This window comes from Panicum virgatum, chromosome 4K (assembly GCF_016808335.1).
Source record: "Panicum virgatum strain AP13 chromosome 4K, P.virgatum_v5, whole genome shotgun sequence".
NCBI lineage: Eukaryota > Viridiplantae > Streptophyta > Magnoliopsida > Poales > Poaceae > Panicum > Panicum virgatum.
The window spans coordinates 167,736-187,921 of NC_053139.1; the positions used below are offsets into that span (position 1 = coordinate 167,736).

The 20,186-nt window shown below is 48.7% G+C and overlaps 2 protein-coding genes across 8 annotated transcripts; both read left to right on the plus strand.

Moving 5' to 3' along the window:
- Nucleotides 1–161: 161 nt before the first annotated feature.
- Nucleotides 162–12,354, plus strand: LOC120702310 (U-box domain-containing protein 12-like). Of its 7 annotated transcripts, XR_005686335.1 has the most exons (10): nt 163–556; nt 640–756; nt 848–1,264; nt 1,358–2,449; nt 2,687–2,845; nt 7,862–8,093; nt 9,855–10,023; nt 11,047–11,322; nt 11,446–11,830; nt 11,948–12,335. XR_005686335.1 is itself a non-coding variant. In XM_039986035.1 (4 exons), exons 1-4 carry the CDS (start codon nt 353–355, stop codon nt 2,417–2,419), a joined length of 1,800 nt encoding a protein of 599 aa, XP_039841969.1. In that variant the 5' UTR covers nt 162–352; the 3' UTR covers nt 2,420–2,682. The 7 variants fall into 7 exon arrangements, 1 of the variants encoding a protein (XP_039841969.1); XR_005686333.1 differs by having other exon boundaries at nt 9,855–11,322; nt 11,948–12,354; XR_005686334.1 differs by lacking the exon at nt 9,855–10,023 and having other exon boundaries at nt 7,862–8,274.
- Nucleotides 12,355–17,531: 5,177 nt separating this feature from the next.
- LOC120704701 (SNF1-related protein kinase catalytic subunit alpha KIN11-like) lies at nt 17,532–18,895 on the plus strand. The gene has a single exon (XM_039989186.1). The coding sequence runs from the start codon at nt 17,532–17,534 to the stop codon at nt 18,864–18,866; it is 1,335 nt and encodes a 444-aa protein (XP_039845120.1). The 3' UTR covers nt 18,867–18,895.
- The last annotated feature ends 1,291 nt before the right edge of the window (nt 18,896–20,186 follow it).

The window sequence follows — 20,186 nt, forward strand, 5'->3', positions numbered from 1 at the left end:
TGTTGTTGACATCACATGCCGTATGCGACTAATGATTATGTATGTATTACGAGTAGATTAGATTGTTGTTAAAAATGCAACGCATCTTTTGGTAAAAAGAAACACAAACTCACGCGGTAGTATGAAGGACGAGGGAAGCAACGCAAAGTTGACCTTGTCTCCGGAGGGAATAGGAATAGGAATACTGGCTAGAGGAGGAGAGGAGAGGGCGAGAGGCGAGACAGGTGAGGGCGGCGGCGGCGTCATTCAATTCAATTCAATTCAATTCAATTGCTTCGGATCTGATCTCGATTTCGCTCCCGCACCGCCGTCCGCCGGCCGTCTATCACCCACCACGGCTGCGGCAGAGGCCATGCCTGCGCGTGTGGCGGCGGAGATCGCCGCGCTCCCGGAGCCGCGCGGGCCCATGCGCCGCCTCTGCGGCGACCTCGCGCGCCGCATCCGCCTCCTCGCGCCCCTCCTCCAGCAGCTCCAGGGCGCCTTGCCTCTCGCCGACGCACTCGGGGCAGCGCGCGACCTCCTCCGCGCAGTTCACGACGGCAGCAAGATCTACCAGGTAGGAGCACTTACCTTGCTCGTCTCGTCCGTCTATCGAGAAACCAAACTATGCTATGCTATGATTGAATTTGAATGGACCAGGCGATGCGGGGGGATGGCCTGCTCGACCGCTTCGCAAGCGTCAACAGGCAGATTCAGCTGGCCCTGGATGCCTTGCCTTACCACACCTTCGACATGCCTGAAGAAGTGCAGGAGCAGGTGGGCTGGCTCACAAACTCCTCTTCCTTCCTTCCTCCCTCTTGCCCTGACTCACTAATAACGCCCATTTCTACTCTATATATGCATTCAGGTCGCGCTTGTGCATTCTCAGTTCAAAAGGGCTGCCACCAGAACGGATCCACCAGACGTGCAGCTTTCAAAGGATATATCCTCCGCCCTCGCTGACAAGACCTTTGACCCTCTGGTTTTCACAAGGATCTCAGAGAAGCTGCAATTGCAGACCATGGCCGATATCAAGAAAGAATCCGTCGCCCTGCACGAGATGGTCATCTCCAGTGGCGGCGAACCTGATGGCTGCGTCGAGGAGATGTCTTCCTTGCTCAAGAAGCTCAAAGACTGTGTCATCACTGAAAAAGCTCCCACACCAGAGACACTCACCGCCAGGTCTGCCTCCATAAAGCACACATCTCCAATCATCCCCGATGAATTCAGATGCCCGATATCCCTTGAGCTCATGCAAGACCCTGTCATCGTCTCCAGCGGACAGGTATGCATTCGCAGTGCAAAGTTCCAATTATGGCTCTACTCCTTAAATACATCGTCACTTTTGTTATTAAGGCTTCTCTTGTCTTCTTTTCAGACATACGAGCGATCATGCATCCAGAAATGGCTTGATTCTGGACATAAGACATGCCCTAAGACGCAGCAGCCTCTCTCACATACCTCACTGACACCAAACTTCGTCCTCAAAAGCCTAATAGCTCAGTGGTGTGAAGCCAACGGCATTGAGCTTCCAAAGAACAAGGCAAATTCCAGAGATAGGAAATCAGCAAAAAGCTCTGACTATGACCATGCTGGTCTAGTCTCACTAATGACCAGGCTGAGGGGTGGGAACCAATATGAGCAGCGGGCTGCTGCTGGTGAGATCCGTTTGCTTGCAAAGAGAAATGTCAACAACCGGATATGCATTGCCGAAGCAGGAGCAATTCCCTTGCTTGTCAATCTACTCTCCTCTTCGGATCCAAGAACGCAGGAACATGCTGTCACTGCGCTCCTTAACCTCTCCATCCATGAGAACAACAAGGCAAGCATTGTGGCCTCTCATGCTATCCCTAAGATTGTGGAAGTGCTTAAAACTGGGAGCATGGAAGCCAGAGAGAACGCAGCCGCTACACTATTCAGCTTGTCAGTTGTTGATGAAAACAAGGTTACAATTGGTGGTGCTGGTGCAATACCTCCACTCATTAATCTTCTGTGCGATGGGAGCCCAAGAGGCAAGAAAGATGCAGCAACAGCAATTTTTAATCTGTGCATATATCAGGGAAATAAGATCCGAGTAGTCAAAGCTGGAATTGTCATCCATCTGATGAACTTCTTGGTGGATCCTACTGGGGGAATGACTGATGAGGCACTCACTCTTCTGGCTATCCTTGCTGGTAACCCTGAAGCCAGGGCTGTAATTGCGCAGTCAGATCCAATCCCCCCACTTGTAGAGGTAATTAAAACAGGGTCTCCTCGCAACAGAGAGAACGCTGCAGCCATTCTGTGGTCGCTTTGTTGTGCTGATGTTGAGCAAACGAGGGCTGCAAAAGCTGCTGGAGCGGAGGATGCACTCAAGGAACTGTTGGAGTCTGGCACGGACCGTGCAAAGAGAAAATCTTCTAGCATTCTGGAACTCATGCGGCAAGCTGAAGAAGCATGAACCTGACCATTGTAGATTTTCTGAATTGAGGTTGTGGCTTTGCTATATTGTACACAAAAATACTAAATGCCTCTGAATAGTGTTGACATTTGAGACTATATGTAGGCAGGTGTGTTAAGATTTTAAGATTTTTCTGTAAACATGTAAATTGGTTGTATAACATTGAAAGTCAGCACAAGATGTACTTTTTTATTTTTTCTAAAAAAAAAGGATACTGTAGTAAATACATCTGTATGTGATTCAATTTGGTGGTTATTATTGTTTCAGGTTCCATGCATGCAAATCCATTCCCCTTTATGGAACATTTCAATACGCTTAGAACCGGGAAATCCGGATTGAAGCTTCAGTTGCATAATAAGAGAAAGGAAACATTAAGTTTTTTGATGGCTCTGCTCATTGGTTGGTACTTTGGTGGCTTCATTTGAAGTAAGTTTGCTCTCAGCGAATTGTTACTGAGTTGTTGAATTCTTTTTTACATTGTTTCTTGAATGTTTAAGCATTCATTTCAGGGATTAAACTAGCTTGGTTTCCTTAGAGGCCCACATTGTTCTGCTATTATCAGAATATCTGATTTGTTGGGAAAAAATTATGCTCATTTTCTCGTTGATTTCTACATTACGATAAGATTAACATGGTATCCCTTATTGTGTCATTTTGTGGTACCTTCCATCCCTTTTTGAATGTCGTCTCTGAAATCCTTTTATACCATGGGAATATGCATATAACCAACAAGGAGCTCAGTACCGTTGCTGTTGATGTTACTCTTTACTTGAGGGAGCCAAACAAGGTTTGGATGGGGTCATTGCATATGCAGCTAAATGCTAAATCTATTTTGCAATCAGAATATTCAGAAAGTTCTTGGAAACTATGACGGCTATGCTGAAAGAATAAGAAAAATAAAAGTAAACAATCCAGAAACTCAAATCATTGTTGCACTTGTTTATGGTTCTAATTTCCACATCACTAGGCCACATACAAAGTTTAGATGCAAAATGGAAAAGCAGATGGCAAACCAAGTAGACAAGATGGTTATGCTGCACATGGATCATATCACTTGTTGGCAGCTACTTGCATGATATTATTATTCTGGAACAAACTACAAACATACACACTGACTATTTTGATATGAAGATGACAAGGGAAAAGACATAAAAAAACATTTTAATGGCAAAGCTGAGCCCACTGGACCGGTAGGTCATGAACAATGTTCAAAAAGGCGTTTCTAGGCGCCCGCCTAGGCGCGACTAAGCTCTAGGCGAGGGGGTTCCACCTGGCCTAGGGGGGTAGGCGGTCCCCTAGGCGGCCTGTGGCGGCGGAGGAGGCAGGGGACGGCACGCGGCGGCGGAGGAGGCAGGGGACGGGAACGGCAGCTGAGGAGGAGGCCGGGGACGGGCGTCGCAGCATCGGAGGAGGCAGGGACGGGCGCCGGCGGAGCAGAACGCAGGGGCGACGGGCGCCGAGGAAGCAGGGGCGACGGGCGCCGAGGAAGCAGGGGTAGCGGCAGCAGATGAGGAGGTAGGGGCGGCGGAGGAGGAGGAGCAAGCAGGGGCAGCGGCGGAGGAGGAACGACGGCGGGAGGGTTGCGGCAGCCTGGGAGCAGAGGAGGAAGACAGGTGGAGGAGGCAGGGTGGGCGAGGATAAGGTTGTGGGTGTGGCTAGGGTATAAGTTGGGGTTGAGTTGGGCTGCTTGATGGGCTTTTATCTAACTTTTGGCCCACTATTCTCTGGTTTTCCTTTTCTTTTGGAGATAGTTGACATGTATGGCAAGAAATATCTACATATATAGCACCGCCTAGCAAATCGCCTTGAAACGCCTAGGCTCGACTAAGCTCGCCTAGGCTCTAGGCAGAGGGTCGCCGCCTAGAAACTGCCTAGCGCCTTTTTGAACATTGGTCATGAACCATCACTACATTGTGGTATGCCAAACGCACAACATGTTGATACCATAACTAGATGTTGAGAAAATGCTGTTCACAAATTCTGATCTTTTTAGACTATGTCAAACATGTCTTGATATCCTTTTTCTTTTGAGGGGGACTTAAGAAAATCTGGTGTTCTGGCACGGACAATAGAGATTAGGTAGAGTACATCACAGGCTTGATGCTGCTCATCAGCTCATGTGATGACAAGTGTCGCTGTGCTGTGGATTCGTTTGCATTTCTGACTAACTCAACTCTAGCACGAAACCATTGCCACAACCTAAAACTATTTATTTATAGCAGATTCATGTGTAGCTTTCAATGGGCCAGATAACTTCAGCTTCACGAGCCACCGTGTTTCTTGATGAGAAACTCACCTGGATGGACTGGTTGGCATTTGGCAATACAATTCGTGTTCTACTGAAAAGTCTGACACATTTTATTTCAGAGAGGGTCTCCTTTTTTGTTTTTGACTTTCCTCGGATGAGGTCTGGGTAATGCTTTTGGTAATATATACTTTTAATGTTAGAATGAGTCGGGGATTGGTATATCTCTCTTGTTTCTAGACCCATGAACTATCGGTGTACTTTTCGGTTCAATAAGAGCTGAGCTATCTATGCACCACGCATGGTAAATAGCAAATCCCTATCTCTACTACTAAAAAGAACGATTGGGAGAAAAAACTTTAGTGCGACCCTTACCCCTCCCGCAGTGGCTCTGCCATACAACCGTGTGTTTGGTTGAATGTGCGGAGCCAACTTGGTTGGAGCCGACCCACTTTTGGTTTGTTTGGATGAGGGGCGAAGGGAGCGGAGCCGCTCCAGGAGAGGATATTCGCTCAAGATGTGGGTTCCCTCCGCCCGTCAAATTTCGAGGGACGGAGCGAACCCGTCTGGGCTCCGTCCGTGCGTCCCCCGCCGTCAGTCTCGTCGCTACCGCACCGCCCGTCCTCATCGTCCTCCTCACGCCTGCGGCGCCCGTTGCGACCCTCCTTTGCCGCCGCTCGCTCGCCGCTCCTCCTCCCCGCGCCCCTCCATCGGCGGTGGCGCAAGGCGGAGCTGCGGCGCGAGGCGAGCAGAGCAGAGGGGCAGCAGGCCTGCCTGCCATGCCTAGCGGCGGGATGGAGCGGCGGCGCGCGCGGGCAGCCAGCAGTGGCGGCGGCGACACGCACGCGGGGCAGCAGCAGAAGCGGCCGGCAGCGGGCACCGGACAGTCCGCGCGGCGGAGGAGAAGCAGCAAGAGGGCAGCAACCTCCTCACCGCTCCCCTCCCTCTCCCGGATCCGGAGGACCGCCGCGCGGCGAAGGCCATGGCGCGGCGGCGCACCGCTGGCTACTCCGCCCCGCCGGCCGGATCCGCGTGAGGTGGCCATGGCGGAGCTCGTGCATGCGGTGGGGGAGGCCATGGCGGGGCGGCGGAGGTCATGGCTCATGGCGCGGCGGCCCCGAGCGGCGAGCTCGGGCGCGGATCCGGCGGCGGCGGCGAGGTCCGCCGACGGGGGAGGAGGCGCCTTCGGGGGGAGGGGAGGGGAGCTGACCGGCGGCGGCGGCGGGATGAGGCGAGTGGAGAGAGGGAGGAGATGGAGAGAGAGGAGACTGATATGTGGGGCCCACTAACAGAGTTAGTGTTGCCATCCAACCCAGATTCCCAATTTCCTCAACCAAACATGTGATGGGTTGACTCCATCCCTAAAATCAGACATACAACCAAATAATAGATGGGTTGGCTCCGTTCTCAAAATAAAAATCGGAGCCAATCCAATCCACTGATCCCGCATCCAAACACACGGCAAGATATTCTATCCGTCCGATCAAACGAGCGGCTCCGTGCGATCCCGCCCCCTTCCTCCCCGCCGATCCGCCGCCCCTGACTGCGCCGCCGCCTCCCCGTCCCCCTGCCTCCCCCTTCTGGCGCTCTCGCCTCCTCCTCTAGCCTCTCCTGTACTCCCGTGCAGTCGCAGCCATCATGCCCGCGCTCTCCGCCGTGAGCGGATCGCCTAGCCTCGCCTCGCCTCGCCTCGCTCGACGCCACACGGAGGCATCCCTGCCACGCGCAGAGCTGCAGGCCGATGGATTGATGGCCTGCCGTGCATAGATGCCGCGCGGATCGTCGAGCGGCCGCCACGTCCGCGACACCGTGCGCACCTGCTCGCTCTGCTGCTCGTGGTGCCGTCGCTAGGAGTCAACCCCCGGCATCGGCTTCTTCTGGGGCTCCGCAGCAGCCGCTGCACCCCCGGCCGCCATCGACACCATCCTCACACGGTACGCATGCCCCGTCCGCGACTTCTGCTACTGGGAGATCCCCGAGGATAGGAGGCCTTCGCCCGCAGGGAATAATGGATCCCCGTGCTGGCCGGAAAGGGGGTCCTTGTACTCCTCTGTTAATCGGGAGTTCGTCGAGCTTCTCACTCGTCTCGCTCAAGTCTGTTAATCGGGGATTTCGTCAAGCTTCTCACTCGTCTCGCTCAAGTCAGGGAGCTTGCCGGTAAAATTAATTCACCTTGTAGGCTTGTATCATATAAACATATATATTACGTTCCGATCACAACAATCAAGCTGGTTAAGAACTTCAGCTATTCTATTCAACTCCAAATCGGCTTATGAGATTATTGCAAAGTACTCCACCTAGGCTTTGTAGGTATTCTCTGTACTCTGGAACTAAATTGATACGTTCTGTGTTCTTTGATCATTGTACATAAGGAAAATTTTCCATATTTTCAGGCAAACTGTGTGGAGCACACTAGCACCAATGATATCATGAGTTTTTTTTCCCGTATCTACCTGAACATCATAATTTGTTTGCATTCACAATGGCCATGGAAAGCATTTCATATCATAGCGTTAGAACCTCATCTCAGATCTTTATGTTAGATAGAATTTCTTTCAGAGTAAGGACGTTCAGTTTACAGGTCAGAATAGTTTTTTTTTTCTCAATGATGGTAATGCTAGAAATATCTCTTGTTAATATTTATGAGAAATATTTTTCAGTATAACTATATGTCACAGCATTAATGCACTAGCACTATACAGATTCTCAAATAACTGGAGGCTGTTTTCATTATAAAGTTTGATCCAAAAGTTCAAAAAATGTTCTAGAAGTTGATAACCTTATTTTGTTTGGACCTTCTCAGGATCATCCATATATACTGTAGTTGTTTAGAAAGAGAAATGCAGAAAACAAGACTTTTGAGATGGATTAGTTTTTTTGTTACAACATGCTGAAGTGCATTTCAGATTCATGTGTGCTTAGAAAACAGATAATTAATTATAGCAAAAGCAATTTGTTGTTTTGGATGTTAGCTCTCATGTCTAATTCACTTTAGAATCGAATGACTGTGATCTATATCCACAGTTGTCAATCTTTATTTACTCCTGCTCTAACCCAATCGTCATTGTAAAGTTATTGAATGAACATATTTCGTTCTATCTACTAGCATGGCACTTTTTGTTGTATTTATAACTTTATTAGTAAGTGCAGATGTTCTGAAATAGTAACTAAGTTATTCTCCTTTCCTGTAACTTCAGGTTTGTCAAATTGGTCGAGTTATTGTCAGGATAGATCTAAAGTATGTGACAGTGGGTCCATGACAAGGTAGACGAAACAATTCATACTTTCAGAGGCCACTAGGATGCCAACAGGTGATGCCGTCTGTTTTTCAGAGGCTGAGGTGAAGTCTTAAGAAGAAATGACATCATATTTGATACGTGGTTCCTCCTCGTGTGCAATGGCAAGCACAAATATGAATGGGCAGACAAGGTACGATTTCTGGGGTACCCACAGCCGGGTGGCGGAACGCACCTGCCTATTCCCAGAGAGGGAGTACTCGGGAAGGTACTAGGCGATTGGGCTAATCTAGCTCTGAGTCAGGCACACAAGAACACACGATCTAGAGTGGTTCGGGCCGCCGGAGCGTAATACCCTACATCCACTGAGAGAGGTATTGATCTTGGTTGTGTATGAACCTATCCTCTGCCGGGTCTTGGCTTTTCCCCAGCCTGAGTTTTCTTCTAGCGGGCGCCCCCCTTTTATAGACCAAGGGGTGCGGATACATAGGGCGTTGAGGCCCCGACAAGTGGGTCCAACGTGACTGTAGCGCATATTGCGCAGAGTACTTAAATGGCTACAGTAGTTGCGAATCTTTCCTCCGATATGCTTTCATGCCCTGCTGACTCTCTGACCAAGGGAGGTCTTCTCTTGTCCCGTCAGCAAGGCGCCCGTTGAGGGAACGTAGCTTGCGGCGTGACCTGTTGAGGCTATTATATAGGCGTCATAATGGGTGAAGCCGAGCCGTCGTATCCAACTGTCATGGCAGACTGACAGGCGCGGCGTGGGCGGCGCCAGCAGCCCCACTATGCATCTTGGTAATACACGATCAATAGTGCCCCCTGGTCAAAGAATCGTCTCGGCTTCTGCTTCATCAATGCGGACGTCCTCCTACCGCAATGAACGCAGCGGTAGGTGAGCCTTAAAATGGAGACCAAGCGGCCTTATATACGTGCCTGTGCTTGCAGACACGTGGCGGCCCCGGACCACCCCGAGGCGGGGTGTCGATTCCTTCCCTTGGTGAGGGGTCCGGTTACTATACAGGGGGCCGGGACCCCATGGGGGTCCGGGATTCCCTGGGGATCCGGACCTCCACGGGAGGTCCGGAGCCTCCGGCTGTTCGGGCTGAGCGCCCGCTTCTTCCGGAACACGTGGTGCTCCCGGACCTTTCCCAACGTGGGTCCGGGACCGTTGTCGGGTGAACAAGGCTCCGGACCGCAGGGGTCCGGCTGTTGGACGTAGTTAGGGATAACTACAAGGCCCTTGCCTAGACGCAGCAAGAGGGGGTACCCCAGCTCTAGGGTACCGACAGGCATACATGAAGTCGCTTTTCTGGTCAGGATCATTTCTGCGGAGAACATTTCTATTCTATTTGTTCACCATATTAGGTTCTGATAACTCTATTTTGAATGGGGCTGCTTATCTGTAGTCACTCTCATGCCATCTTTACAATATGTGGCCAACAAAAGCGAATATGATCTGGTAGAATAGGGAAACAGAAGTCTGTGAAATAGCTAGCTTCTGGGATCAGTTACAACACACACACAATTGATACGATCAATTCCCCCAATTTTCTAAATTTGATGCAGATCACGGTATTTGGATTCAATATTTCAATCTCATAGAGGCACAGCTTGATCTTGTTGCTCATATCGTGCATCTTATGCTTGGCTCTGCACCTTCTTATATGTGAATCACATATCTCAGTTAACTAACAGTACTTTCCCCTTGTGGTAATGTGTTTGAATTTTGAAACAAATGAATATTTATGTAATTCTGATGAACATGGGAGCATTTTTATACAGTAGCCACATGTCAAGTTTAACTTAAATGGACGTTCGGTCATTCAGTTAAGGTTTTCGTATTCCTCTTTCTCATTATATTCACTCAGACTGTGATGTAGAATTTTTTTTCCTAAATTACTAAAGAAAATGCAGAGATATCAACACTTTCTGAAATTATTGTTCGATTCAGGTTATAATGTTCCAACCCATGTTTCTTCTCTTTGGCAACTGAATTTTGCATCAACTAGCTTATGAGCCTGGACCAGACAAAATGAGAATGTCAAAGAAGACGCCATGCTTGACATATTCATACTCAATGGACTTTTTGTCTGCATATGATATAGTAGCCTAAAGGAGGGGTAATGTTGATCTGCCGATCTGGTGCCTTCCAATTTAAACTTTAGATCTCATTACCTGCGGATGCACTAAAAAATGATCGAAATTATTGGCAACCAAATTATACGGGAGTCTCAAGCCATATGATTTTAGTTCTGTAACTTCCTACTTCCTGTAACCTCAAAGTAAGAAAGTCAGATGAGTCATTCTTCTCACTATTATTCTTGCCCATATAATTTCACATTGTTTGCTAACAAGCACGGAAGCAACTAAAATGCGAAGGCTTTTTCATAGTTTAGGCTAAGAATTGTCACGAGCACGGGCAAAATTATTTTTATCACCCGTAGCAACGCATGGGCACGGACCTAGTATGATATAAAGTAGCTAGTGAGACAGGTACAGAAGTATAACAATAAAAATAAGCCTTCCCCTGCAGTATAACAGTACACAGTAACATGCCGCAGCCCAGGGGCACCGTTCCTCTGCATGCATCACATGGCCAACCTAAGCAGCGCAAAGGACAGCGTTCCAACTAATCATGCTTGCTCTTATCATTTGCTTGCTTAATCTGTCTCATATCATCTGTCTTTGATCCCTTTAAATCAATAATCAATAGGTGCATCTAGCTAGTGTGATGACACAGCTTCTATCTAATCCTTTTGCTTAAGCTGCTAAACAAATATGCAAGTTGGTTGAGGAGATCTAAAATGCTACTGCCCTGCAGCAGTAGTGTTCAACTTTGACCGCAACTGCATGCACCTAATCACGATTCTTATACCTGTTACAACCAGAACATCCATTGTGATATTATTCTATCTCCACATGTGATGTTTAACTAAGGCAAATTCCAGCTTAGCTTTGACGTTGCCCACCATGTTGCTACAATCATATGATAGATGATACTGATCCATCTCTTGGGATCCTATGTCTGATATGATCACAAGCGTTGGTTCATTCCCACTTGTTTGATCTCAGCCGTTGATTGCCTAACTAAATCGACCTGTTTCTGCTTGTAATAAATCCTTATAAACACTGCCCATGTGCAGAGGATGCAATAAAAGTAAGGTGTTTGGGGTTGCAGCAACGAGTCTCAGCCCTGAGGTGGCATTAGGATGGGTCATATTGCCGAGCCTGCCGGCCCTGTAGTGATCGGCTGCAAAGTGCTGCCGATCTTCAATGAGCATGGCATAGTTGAGGGTGCAATGAAGAAGATGGTGCACAGGATCGACGGCAAGAAGGCAGTTGCACGGGTTAAGGAGCTTCTGAAGCTGGCTGCTCAGGCCAGGCCTCATGGCGCCACTGTCAGTGGCAAGAAATGGAAGGTAATATATGGTTCAATTTGTTGATTATCCCCCCAAGCTGGACTCAGATTTGGACTAAATCAAGACTCGAAAGACAGCAAATACGTAGATGCTTGTATGCTGAAATCAAATGTGTTTTTGCAGAAGGTTCTGAGCTTCCACGCAAGGGACGGAGCTGCAGCCGGAACAGCTGCAAAGGGAGGGCGCCAGCAGAAACAGAAGCAGGAGGAGGCGAGTGACGAGATGAGCTGCAGCTCGAGCAAGCTGAGCTTCAAGTGGGACGTGGGCAGCTGCTCATCAGCGTCGTCGGTTGCATATTCACCGTTGTCGTTGATGTCGGCGCCGGCAAAGGTGTCAGAGCAGACGCCATCTAGGAGAGACTACTACATGTCGAGGTTGTCGTCCATGAGCCAGCAGAGTATGCTGTACGGCGGTGGCGGCAGCAGCAGCCCAAATAGCATGAAGAACATGGAAGGAGAGGAGGAGGGCAGCTGCAGGATGGGGCAGTGGATCACCACGGATTCAGATTGTAAGTTGTGTCTGTATTATTCATTTACTTATTGTCTGCAAGTAGTCTTCCTTAATAATATATAGCTGAACCTGTGATCTGCATTTACACCTCACCTGCTTCTCGATTGACTTGCAGTTGTGGTGTTAGAGCTGTACTGGCATAACCTAATTAATGTTGATCCATCAAGGAAGATGTGAGCAGAGGCGGCGAGGCAGCAACGGTTGGCGCAGCAACAGCAAGCCTCTCTCTTTCTCAGTTTCTCGTGAAGATGGGTTGAACAGCTGCCCCATTCATTTCCCATTTGGCGTCTCGTACTCGATAGGGCCGGGATTGGTTGACTGAGCATGCAACAGCATTATTCTGAGTTCCTGACGTACGGATACTACTGTATATGCTGTTGCCTTGCTCTTTTCATGTATGAAACCGAAATTGGGATGGTACGGTGGTTGGTTCTTGACACATGACTGTTTGTTAACAGACTCAGACTGCAGCATATGTTACTTACCGTCGTCCCATTTATTGATTCCGCTTCTTTGAAACAACTTTCTTATTTGAGAAGTAGACTTTTCTGAGATAAGCAATGTTTGACAATTAATCCTAATTATTTTTGCTTATTGGAAACGCGGGGGATGGACGCCCTGCTTCTATGCTAAGCAGCTTTTATTTGGGGTAAGCAAAAAATAAACAAGAGTAGTATTTGGATTTATGATCTTCGCTTCTCAACGATCACAAATAAGCCGGCCGCCTGTCCTTCGTCTATATGTCAAGACTAGCAGCTAGACCAGCTATATGTTGGTGGGCGATGCATAGCAGATTACTCATTTCTCTCCCGATACTAAAAATATATTATTTTGATAATTTGGGAGGTGTTCTAGCAGATTATCACTTCCATCGTCAATATCAAAATATTTTTGGTAGTTGTCAAAACACACCTCCCTCTTGCTGAAATGCAGAGAATTCCTCCCTCCACCTTATCTTTTGAGTAAATATATGAGATATGATAGATAAGTAATCTGCTGGAGATGCTCTCCTCCGTGCGTGGAAATATTAATTAATTCAGGCGAGATCTATTAGCTAGCTAGTTCCACGTACTAATATAATTTGTAGAAAATGAATAGGCAGAAGAGGAAAGGAAATTGTAACACCTCAGGTGTAATTACCTGTCATTAAGGCTAATTACGGTCATTAGCGACACAAACCACTGGAGGGAAACTTTTTAACAAATTCTGCCCAGTTCAGCCCGGACCGGTCTGACCGGTCTAGGCTACCGGTCTGACCGGCCAAGCTCGAGCTGGTGGTTTTGGGCCCCACAGCATTTAAATCTCTCCCTCACTCTCACAACAGCACACACTCTCTCTCTCTCTTTCGCCCAGCTCCCTCTCCCTCTCCCTCACTCTCCCGTGCCCTCCCCTCTCTCCCAAACCCTCCCTCTTAAATCCCTCACCCCAAATCAAATCCAAGGCGTGGGAAGCTTCAAATCGGAGTCAAGGATCGTCCCTGGCATGAACTCCTTCACGGGGTGAGGTGAAATCTAAGTTCTTCATGGGGGAGGAGCCCTTTCATGGTAAACAAGTTAGAGTTGAGTTGATCTCCTTTTCTAGATGGTTATGAGTGAATCCCTATGGTCAAATACCTCTAGTTAGATCCATGAACTAAAGCCTAGAAGGGAATGAGAGTTTGAAGGCTAGTGTACTCATATAAGGTATGTCACCTAGGGTTGGGTAAATCCATCTTTTAGAGGGTTTTCGTCGATTTCCTTTGGTCAAGACCATCTTTATGCATCCCTGAACCTAGGTCTGGAAAGTGTTTGGAATTTAGTGGACTAGTTTAACCGCGACATGGACTCCAGCTTGTGATCTGGGTAGGACCGGTCTGACCGGTCGAAGTGACCGGTCTGACCGGTGGCGTGGCTGAGTATCAAGAACCGGTCTGGGGAACCGGTCTGACCGGTGTGGCAGTGACAAAAAGGGTTCAGTCTGGGGTAGTTAATGTAATCAATCAGAAATTGTTTTGGGTATTGGGTTAATTATAATTTTTGCAAATCATGCATGCATTCTCTCATATCATATGCATATGCACACATGTAGCGGCCGCGGCGGAAGAGGTCGTGTACGAGGTGGTTGCGGAGCCACAGGGGCAAGCCCCGCAGAAGGAGGACCGTGGGGAGTCGGCCCAAGGCCCATCTCACCCTAGTACTGTGCAGCAGACGCAAGGCAAGCCCCGGTGAATGTTCTATTATTTTAAATTATGATTCACTATGCATATATTTTATCTATTACTTGCGCATTACGTATTAGGAGTTGATTGGAACCCTAGCTGCATGATCCCTGAGTTTCCTTGAGTTTTTACTAGTATGTATAGGTCGATAGCGGTGCCAGGCTAAATAAGTCTGGTAGAAGTCGGGTGACTTCGTGTCACTCGCGAGACACAGGAAACTTTAGAAGCCGGGTAATTGCCGGTTACTCGCGAGATACATTATTATCTTTATACTTCAGTATTTGAGAAATGGATTGAAATGGATTTGGAGATGTGAGACCGGGCGGGGATGATGATATTAGGTTTGGCAGCAAGACAGGGTTCCTGGGTGTCTTAGCCCCGCCCGTGTCGATTCAGGACCGGTCGTTGTGGCAGTGCTGATCGGGGATTGAATTTGTACTAACCGCATGTCGGGAGTAGGAGGTAGTCGAAACCGGTAAGCCTAGTACTGCTTTGCTTCGAAAGTACAGGACTTCAACTCACCTCCTGGAGTAGTCGAGTAGTCGCGGAGAAATGGGGATGCATGTTTACTTTTGGTGGTCTCACGTTGAGCTCGGCTGACCATATGATGGTGGGGCGGTCCTGTAGTTCGAGGCGGGGAGGGGAATGGTTGGTGCGTGTGGTCCGACGGGGCTTTTGCGTGCCGTGTTGGTTAGGTCCACCTTGCAAGGTTAAATCGGATCGATTCGCCGTGTCTCGCGGATATGAGGGCTTTGATCTCTTTGTCGCCTCGTAGCAAATGAGTTAGAATATTAAAGATATAAAAATGGATACTATTCTGAATCTTAATTGGATGCTCTAACATGCGTGTGTAGATAGGCAAATATTAGTGAGAGACTATCTATATAAAATATGCGGCTAAAATATTGAAAGTAAGGATACACCTCTAGTTGCTATTTCTGCAAAACAAACCACCAGCCAAATATCGTGCATGTCTAGGTATGTGGGCTAAGTTATACCCACGGGTCGGGTAAGTGTTGTCGGTCAAAACCCACCGGCGAGTAGCGACAGGCAACACGAAGAGCCGGGAGGTCGCCGGGGCGCTGGCAGGCACTGCTTCCTCGGACAACGGCCCGCAATCCAGCACACGCCGAAGATTCCGGAGAATGTAAGACGTGCCACCTGACCTATACCCGATCAGGAAGGTGCGAACGTGCTTGCAACGATTTGCCTGCATACACAAACGCGTGGAAACATAAGTCCGAGCCGTGGTCGGCTCCCCGGGACGACTCTTGCATTGGCTTTAAAGAGCCGATCGAGTCCCGGTGTCATATTGGATCTGCATCTATCCGGATATTGATGAATAAAGCAAATAATTATGAGAAACTTGCTTCAATTAAATCTAGCTGATCCGATCCACAACGGTAAAAGCTTCACCACTAGATCGGAACGTAACAGAGGCCTAAGAACTAGCAAAAGCCGATTCCCGGAACAATCCCTATCAAGGCTAAGATAAAGCATCTATTACATCACCGGAACATCCAATCCGTTTGCAGGGCCTAACCTAGCAGATATTGAGCTAATCCTTATAAAATAAGAACAAACCGTAACAGATTGGATCTACTAGATAGAAAAGAAGCAAGGTGTTAACTCTACGCAACTAACCCTCTGCGACAAGAATTAGCTTAAGATCAAGCATGAATGCGTAGAGAAAACATGATATTCGTAGATGGTAAGCAACAAAAGCATAATGAATCTACTAAAAACCATGTCACGAACATCAGGATAACTAGCATTACTCGCCATCAAAAACGATTCAGTACGAATAATACCAAAGTAAAGCAAGAACAACACTGCCCTGATCGCAATAAGCGATCAGGGCAGCATGGCGCTTACTTAGATGAAACCCTAGAATTAGGGGTGGCGGTGCGCCGAGAGTTGTTGTTGCAAAACGTGATGACGTTCTTCCTTTACGAATTTCATAGGGTACATATTTATAGTCCGGAGACTTGGGAAACAATCTAAACTAATGTGTCCATATCGGACTCTATCTCTAACTCAATCTGAACTAAATCTAATGATACACGGCCCATAGGGCCCAAACGCTCACGCAGGAGCCGATTCGTAAGCCTTCTTTAATCTCTTCATTAAGCCCAACTCACTCGCGGCCCATTAATTAACCCTGTTAATTTATGGCGATGACAGTAAGCCTTGCTGAGTATTAGTATACTCAGGGTTTGTTGCCACAATTATTATTTCAGGGCACCCGGACGTCGACTTCTGCCCCTGCTGTGTCAAGTTCATCCGCCGGGATGCAGAGGGGTGGGAGGTGGTGGAGCGAGACCCTTAGGTTAGGGGATTGTCGTGTTGTACACTCGAGGGCAGAGTGTTCAGCCTCTCTGTTTTGCGCAGACCGGTCTGACCGGCCCGTGGGACCGGTCTGACCGGTGGAGGCGGCAGAATGGTGCCAACCGGTCCGACCGGTTGGGTGAACCGGTCCGACCGGTCGAGAAGGATCAGAACTGGTGATAGTTAGAATAGATGTAGGACATTTTGATTTCGAACTTCAGACCATCTATTGTAAAGTTTTGTAAATTAATTGCATATATTTGAACTCGGTTTGTAAAACTTATTGTTTCGTTTTCATTGAGTTTATATTTTCAAGTAATATGCCGTGCTTGTACCATCTGCGCCCACCTTCGCGTGGGACTACCGGTGATGTTTCGATCGGGCCGTGGGTTGAGAAAGGATCGCCAAATTAAGCCGTTAAGCTAATACGCCCGATGTGTTCAAATGACGGCCATTACGCTTAATTAGAGATTTAATTTGGCGTTTCCGTCACAGAAATTACAGAGCAGGTACCAGGTAGTAGCGTAGTTGCTTTGACAGCAGGTTACTCACTCCTATTAGCTAGCTAGCCAACATTAGGAGGAAGATACGACAGAGCATGCAATGCATCATTTGGACCGATGGATATGATGGGTTTTCTTGTCTGGTATGGTGGTCGTCGGTGCAGACGATGGATGCCTTGTTGCTGCTGGAGCAGCAAGCAGTAATTATATTCCTTGTTTTTTTAATTAAAAGTTACAGTAACTAACAAGGAATTACGCACGTAAGTGTACTATATAATAATTTCCTGCCTGGCTCCCTCCCTAGTTTGCGACGGATTTGGGCATCGATAGATCCATCAGCCCGCCGCTATATAGCAGCAGCCGGAGCTTGGTTCAATTCCTCCCCGGCCTAGCAGCCTCTTGCTTGCTTAGCTTAGCTTAGCTAGCTTGTTGGGAATCCATCCATCTCCTGTCGTCGATTCCATTATTCCATGGATGGACGCTGCGTAGGTGATGCCACCAGCAGCTGCAGCTGCAAGATACAAGTATGTACTTTGCTCCAGCTAGCTAGCGCGCGCGCGCGCGCTCTCTCTCTCTCTCTCTCTATATATATATATATATATATATATATATATATATATATATATATATATATATATATATATATATATATTATTGCAATTAATTAATTAATGCTGCAGAGATCGCAGCAGCAACGAGAGGAGGAGGAGGAGGGCTCATCGACGCCAGTAGCGACGACACCACCGCCGTCGTCAGTAGGCAAGCGGCCAAGAAGGACGGCGAAGCCGCTGCTGCCGGCGGCGCTTCGTGGGAGGTACGAGCTGCACAGCCTGAGAGGGCAGGGCACGTTCGCGGAGGTCTGGGAGGCCAGGCATCTCCGCACGGGCCACCAGGTGGCCATCAAGATCATCCTAGCTGCTCCTCAAAGCCAAATAAGCTTTGAGGTTTTCGTTATGCGTCTGCTCAGCCTCCGGCAGCCGCAGCATCCCCACATCGTCCGCTTCTACGAGTACGAGGCCGTCCGCTCCCGCTCCGGCGACCACACCACCACCTACATCGTCATGGAGCTTGCCGAGCAAGGGCAGCTCCACGACCTCGTCGCCGTCCGGGAGCGGCTGCCCGAGGCCCAGGCCCGCACGCTCTTCCAGCAGCTGGTCGCCGGCGTCGCCTACTGCCACCGCAGCATGGTCGTCCACCGCGACCTCAAGATGGAGAACGTCCTGCTCGACTCCCGGGGCCACGTCAAGATCGCCGACTTCGGCTTCAGCAGGCTGTGGGCCCCAGGGAGGCTGCAGGCGGAGAGCTGCGGGAGCCCGCAGTACGCGGCGCCGGAGCTGCTGGACGGCCGCCTCTACGAGGGCCCCGAGGTCGACGTCTGGAGCTGCGGCGTCATCCTCTACGCCATGCTCTGCGGCCGCCTGCCCTTCGACGCCGGCACCGACGACATCTCCGACCTGCGCAGGAACATCAGGCGCGGCGACTTCCGCCGGCTGCCGTCCTGGGTCTCCGACGATGCCCGGGACCTCATCTCCAGCATGCTCATCGTCCGCCCGCAGAAGCGAGCCACCATCACCGAGGTCAGGGCGCACCGATGGCTTCAGCAGGACATGCCGCGGTACCTGCAGGCTATGCTGCCGCCGCCGCCGACGACGGCCACCACCAGTATTATTATTAGTCCCGACGCCCAGGAGTACCAACAACCGCGCGCGGTCGACGACGACGACGCTGCCACCGGCGTGGAGCTGCTACCAGTCACGCGCCACGGGTTCGACGACGAGCGCGGCGGTCGCGTACCACCAGCTGGTCGTCCTCACCGAGCAGCAGCAACAGCTCGCCATGCCGCCGCCGCCGCCACAGTGGGCGCTGGGAGGAGGCTTGGACGGCGGCGAGCGATCAGCTCCGATCCGATCCTCCACGCGCGAGACGACGACGCGCCACGGCGCTGGGGCAGCTGGGCGTACTATGCAATATCCTCGTCAGCTTCTACCACAGCCACCGCCGCCTGATGATTAGGATCGGATTCGGATGCTGGCATCGAATCAGTTCAGGCCAACACACACATATATATATATATTTCTATCTATTATCTGCTATTTCTAAAACAAGCAATGATTCCACGATCCGTCAATTAGAATTCTTATCGGAACTTGAATATATCAATTGGAATCATAATCGAAACACGAACATTTGAATCCCAATTGAAATCCAAACACGGCCTGATTCGTACACGAAGTGAATCAGCACAAAATTGATGGTATTATATATAGATATGGATAAAATTTATATTAATGTACGAATATAATATAATATAAATTATATTCCATAATCACTCATCATGGACAACAATGCAAGTTTCGTGGAGTACGCGCTTTGTTTTCGCCCCTGAACGATGTGACATTATTATATATATCTTCCATTTTGTTCATTATTTTTATTATTTATTTGCTTTCTCATTTTTACATAATTTTATCTCATATATTTTTTCCGAGGCCCAAACGAGCCGGCACCGAACACGTGGCTCCTTTCTTACCCGCGCGGACCTTTTGCGGAGTCCGGCCCCGTAAGAGCAAAGCTAATGGCCTACGCCCGCTGCCGGCTACAAGCATGCGTCCGGTGGTGGACCCCACAGTTATTTAATGCAGAGCAAAGCCCACCAGCTAATAGCATGCTCCGCAGGACGTCTCCGAGCGGGCGTTTTGCTAGTCGCCTGCTCCCGTCCAGGGTTCAAAATTTCGGTGAAATTTCGGTATTTTTTTTCGTTTTCGGTAGTTACCGGGAAGTGGAATTTCGGTAAATTTCGGTAAATTTCGTTTCAAAATTCAAAAATTCAAAAAAATTTGTAAAAAAATATGTAAAAAAATATGATAAAAAACTAGGTGTTTTTCTAAGCAAATAGGACTAGAACACACTCAAATCTAAGATCATTTGCTAGGCTAAAATTAACATTTGAAATCGTAATTTGAATGACTCGTCATTTCATGTGCAAAAATTTGTTTTCTCCCATCGACTTCAACTAGACTTTGGTTTATCATGATATTGGTGAGGTACCTATTCAATTTCATATGCATACCTACAACTAGGATGATGATCCATCGGCCGGCCCGGGTGGACTATACTCTCATCAGTAGACTAGTAGATCTGGTTTCCTCGTGCTGTCCAATTAGGCTCGTCGTCAATCTTGCTTCGCTTTTGCCTTTTGCATCTGCTTTTATATTATCATCTAGCAGCTCTTTTCTTTTGTATGTAGCGGTGAGATCGAATGAGATGGCAGCTAAAGCCCTCTATCTGCTGTAGTCTATTATTCTTAACCAGGCCCTCGATCTGGC

Excerpts from the sequence above, each read along its gene's own strand:
- LOC120702310 (XM_039986035.1), top strand. The coding sequence starts at position 353 with ATGCCTGCGCGTGTGGCGGCGGAGATCGCCGCGCTCCCGGAGCCGCGC. Across the intron at positions 557-639 it reads ACGGCAGCAAGATCTACCAG|GCGATGCGGGGGGATGGCCT; the intron begins GTAGGAGCACTT and ends TGAATGGACCAG. Across the intron at positions 1,265-1,357 it reads TCATCGTCTCCAGCGGACAG|ACATACGAGCGATCATGCAT; the intron begins GTATGCATTCGC and ends TCTTCTTTTCAG.
- LOC120704701 (XM_039989186.1), top strand. The coding sequence starts at position 17,532 with ATGCTGCAGAGATCGCAGCAGCAACGAGAGGAGGAGGAGGAGGGCTCA.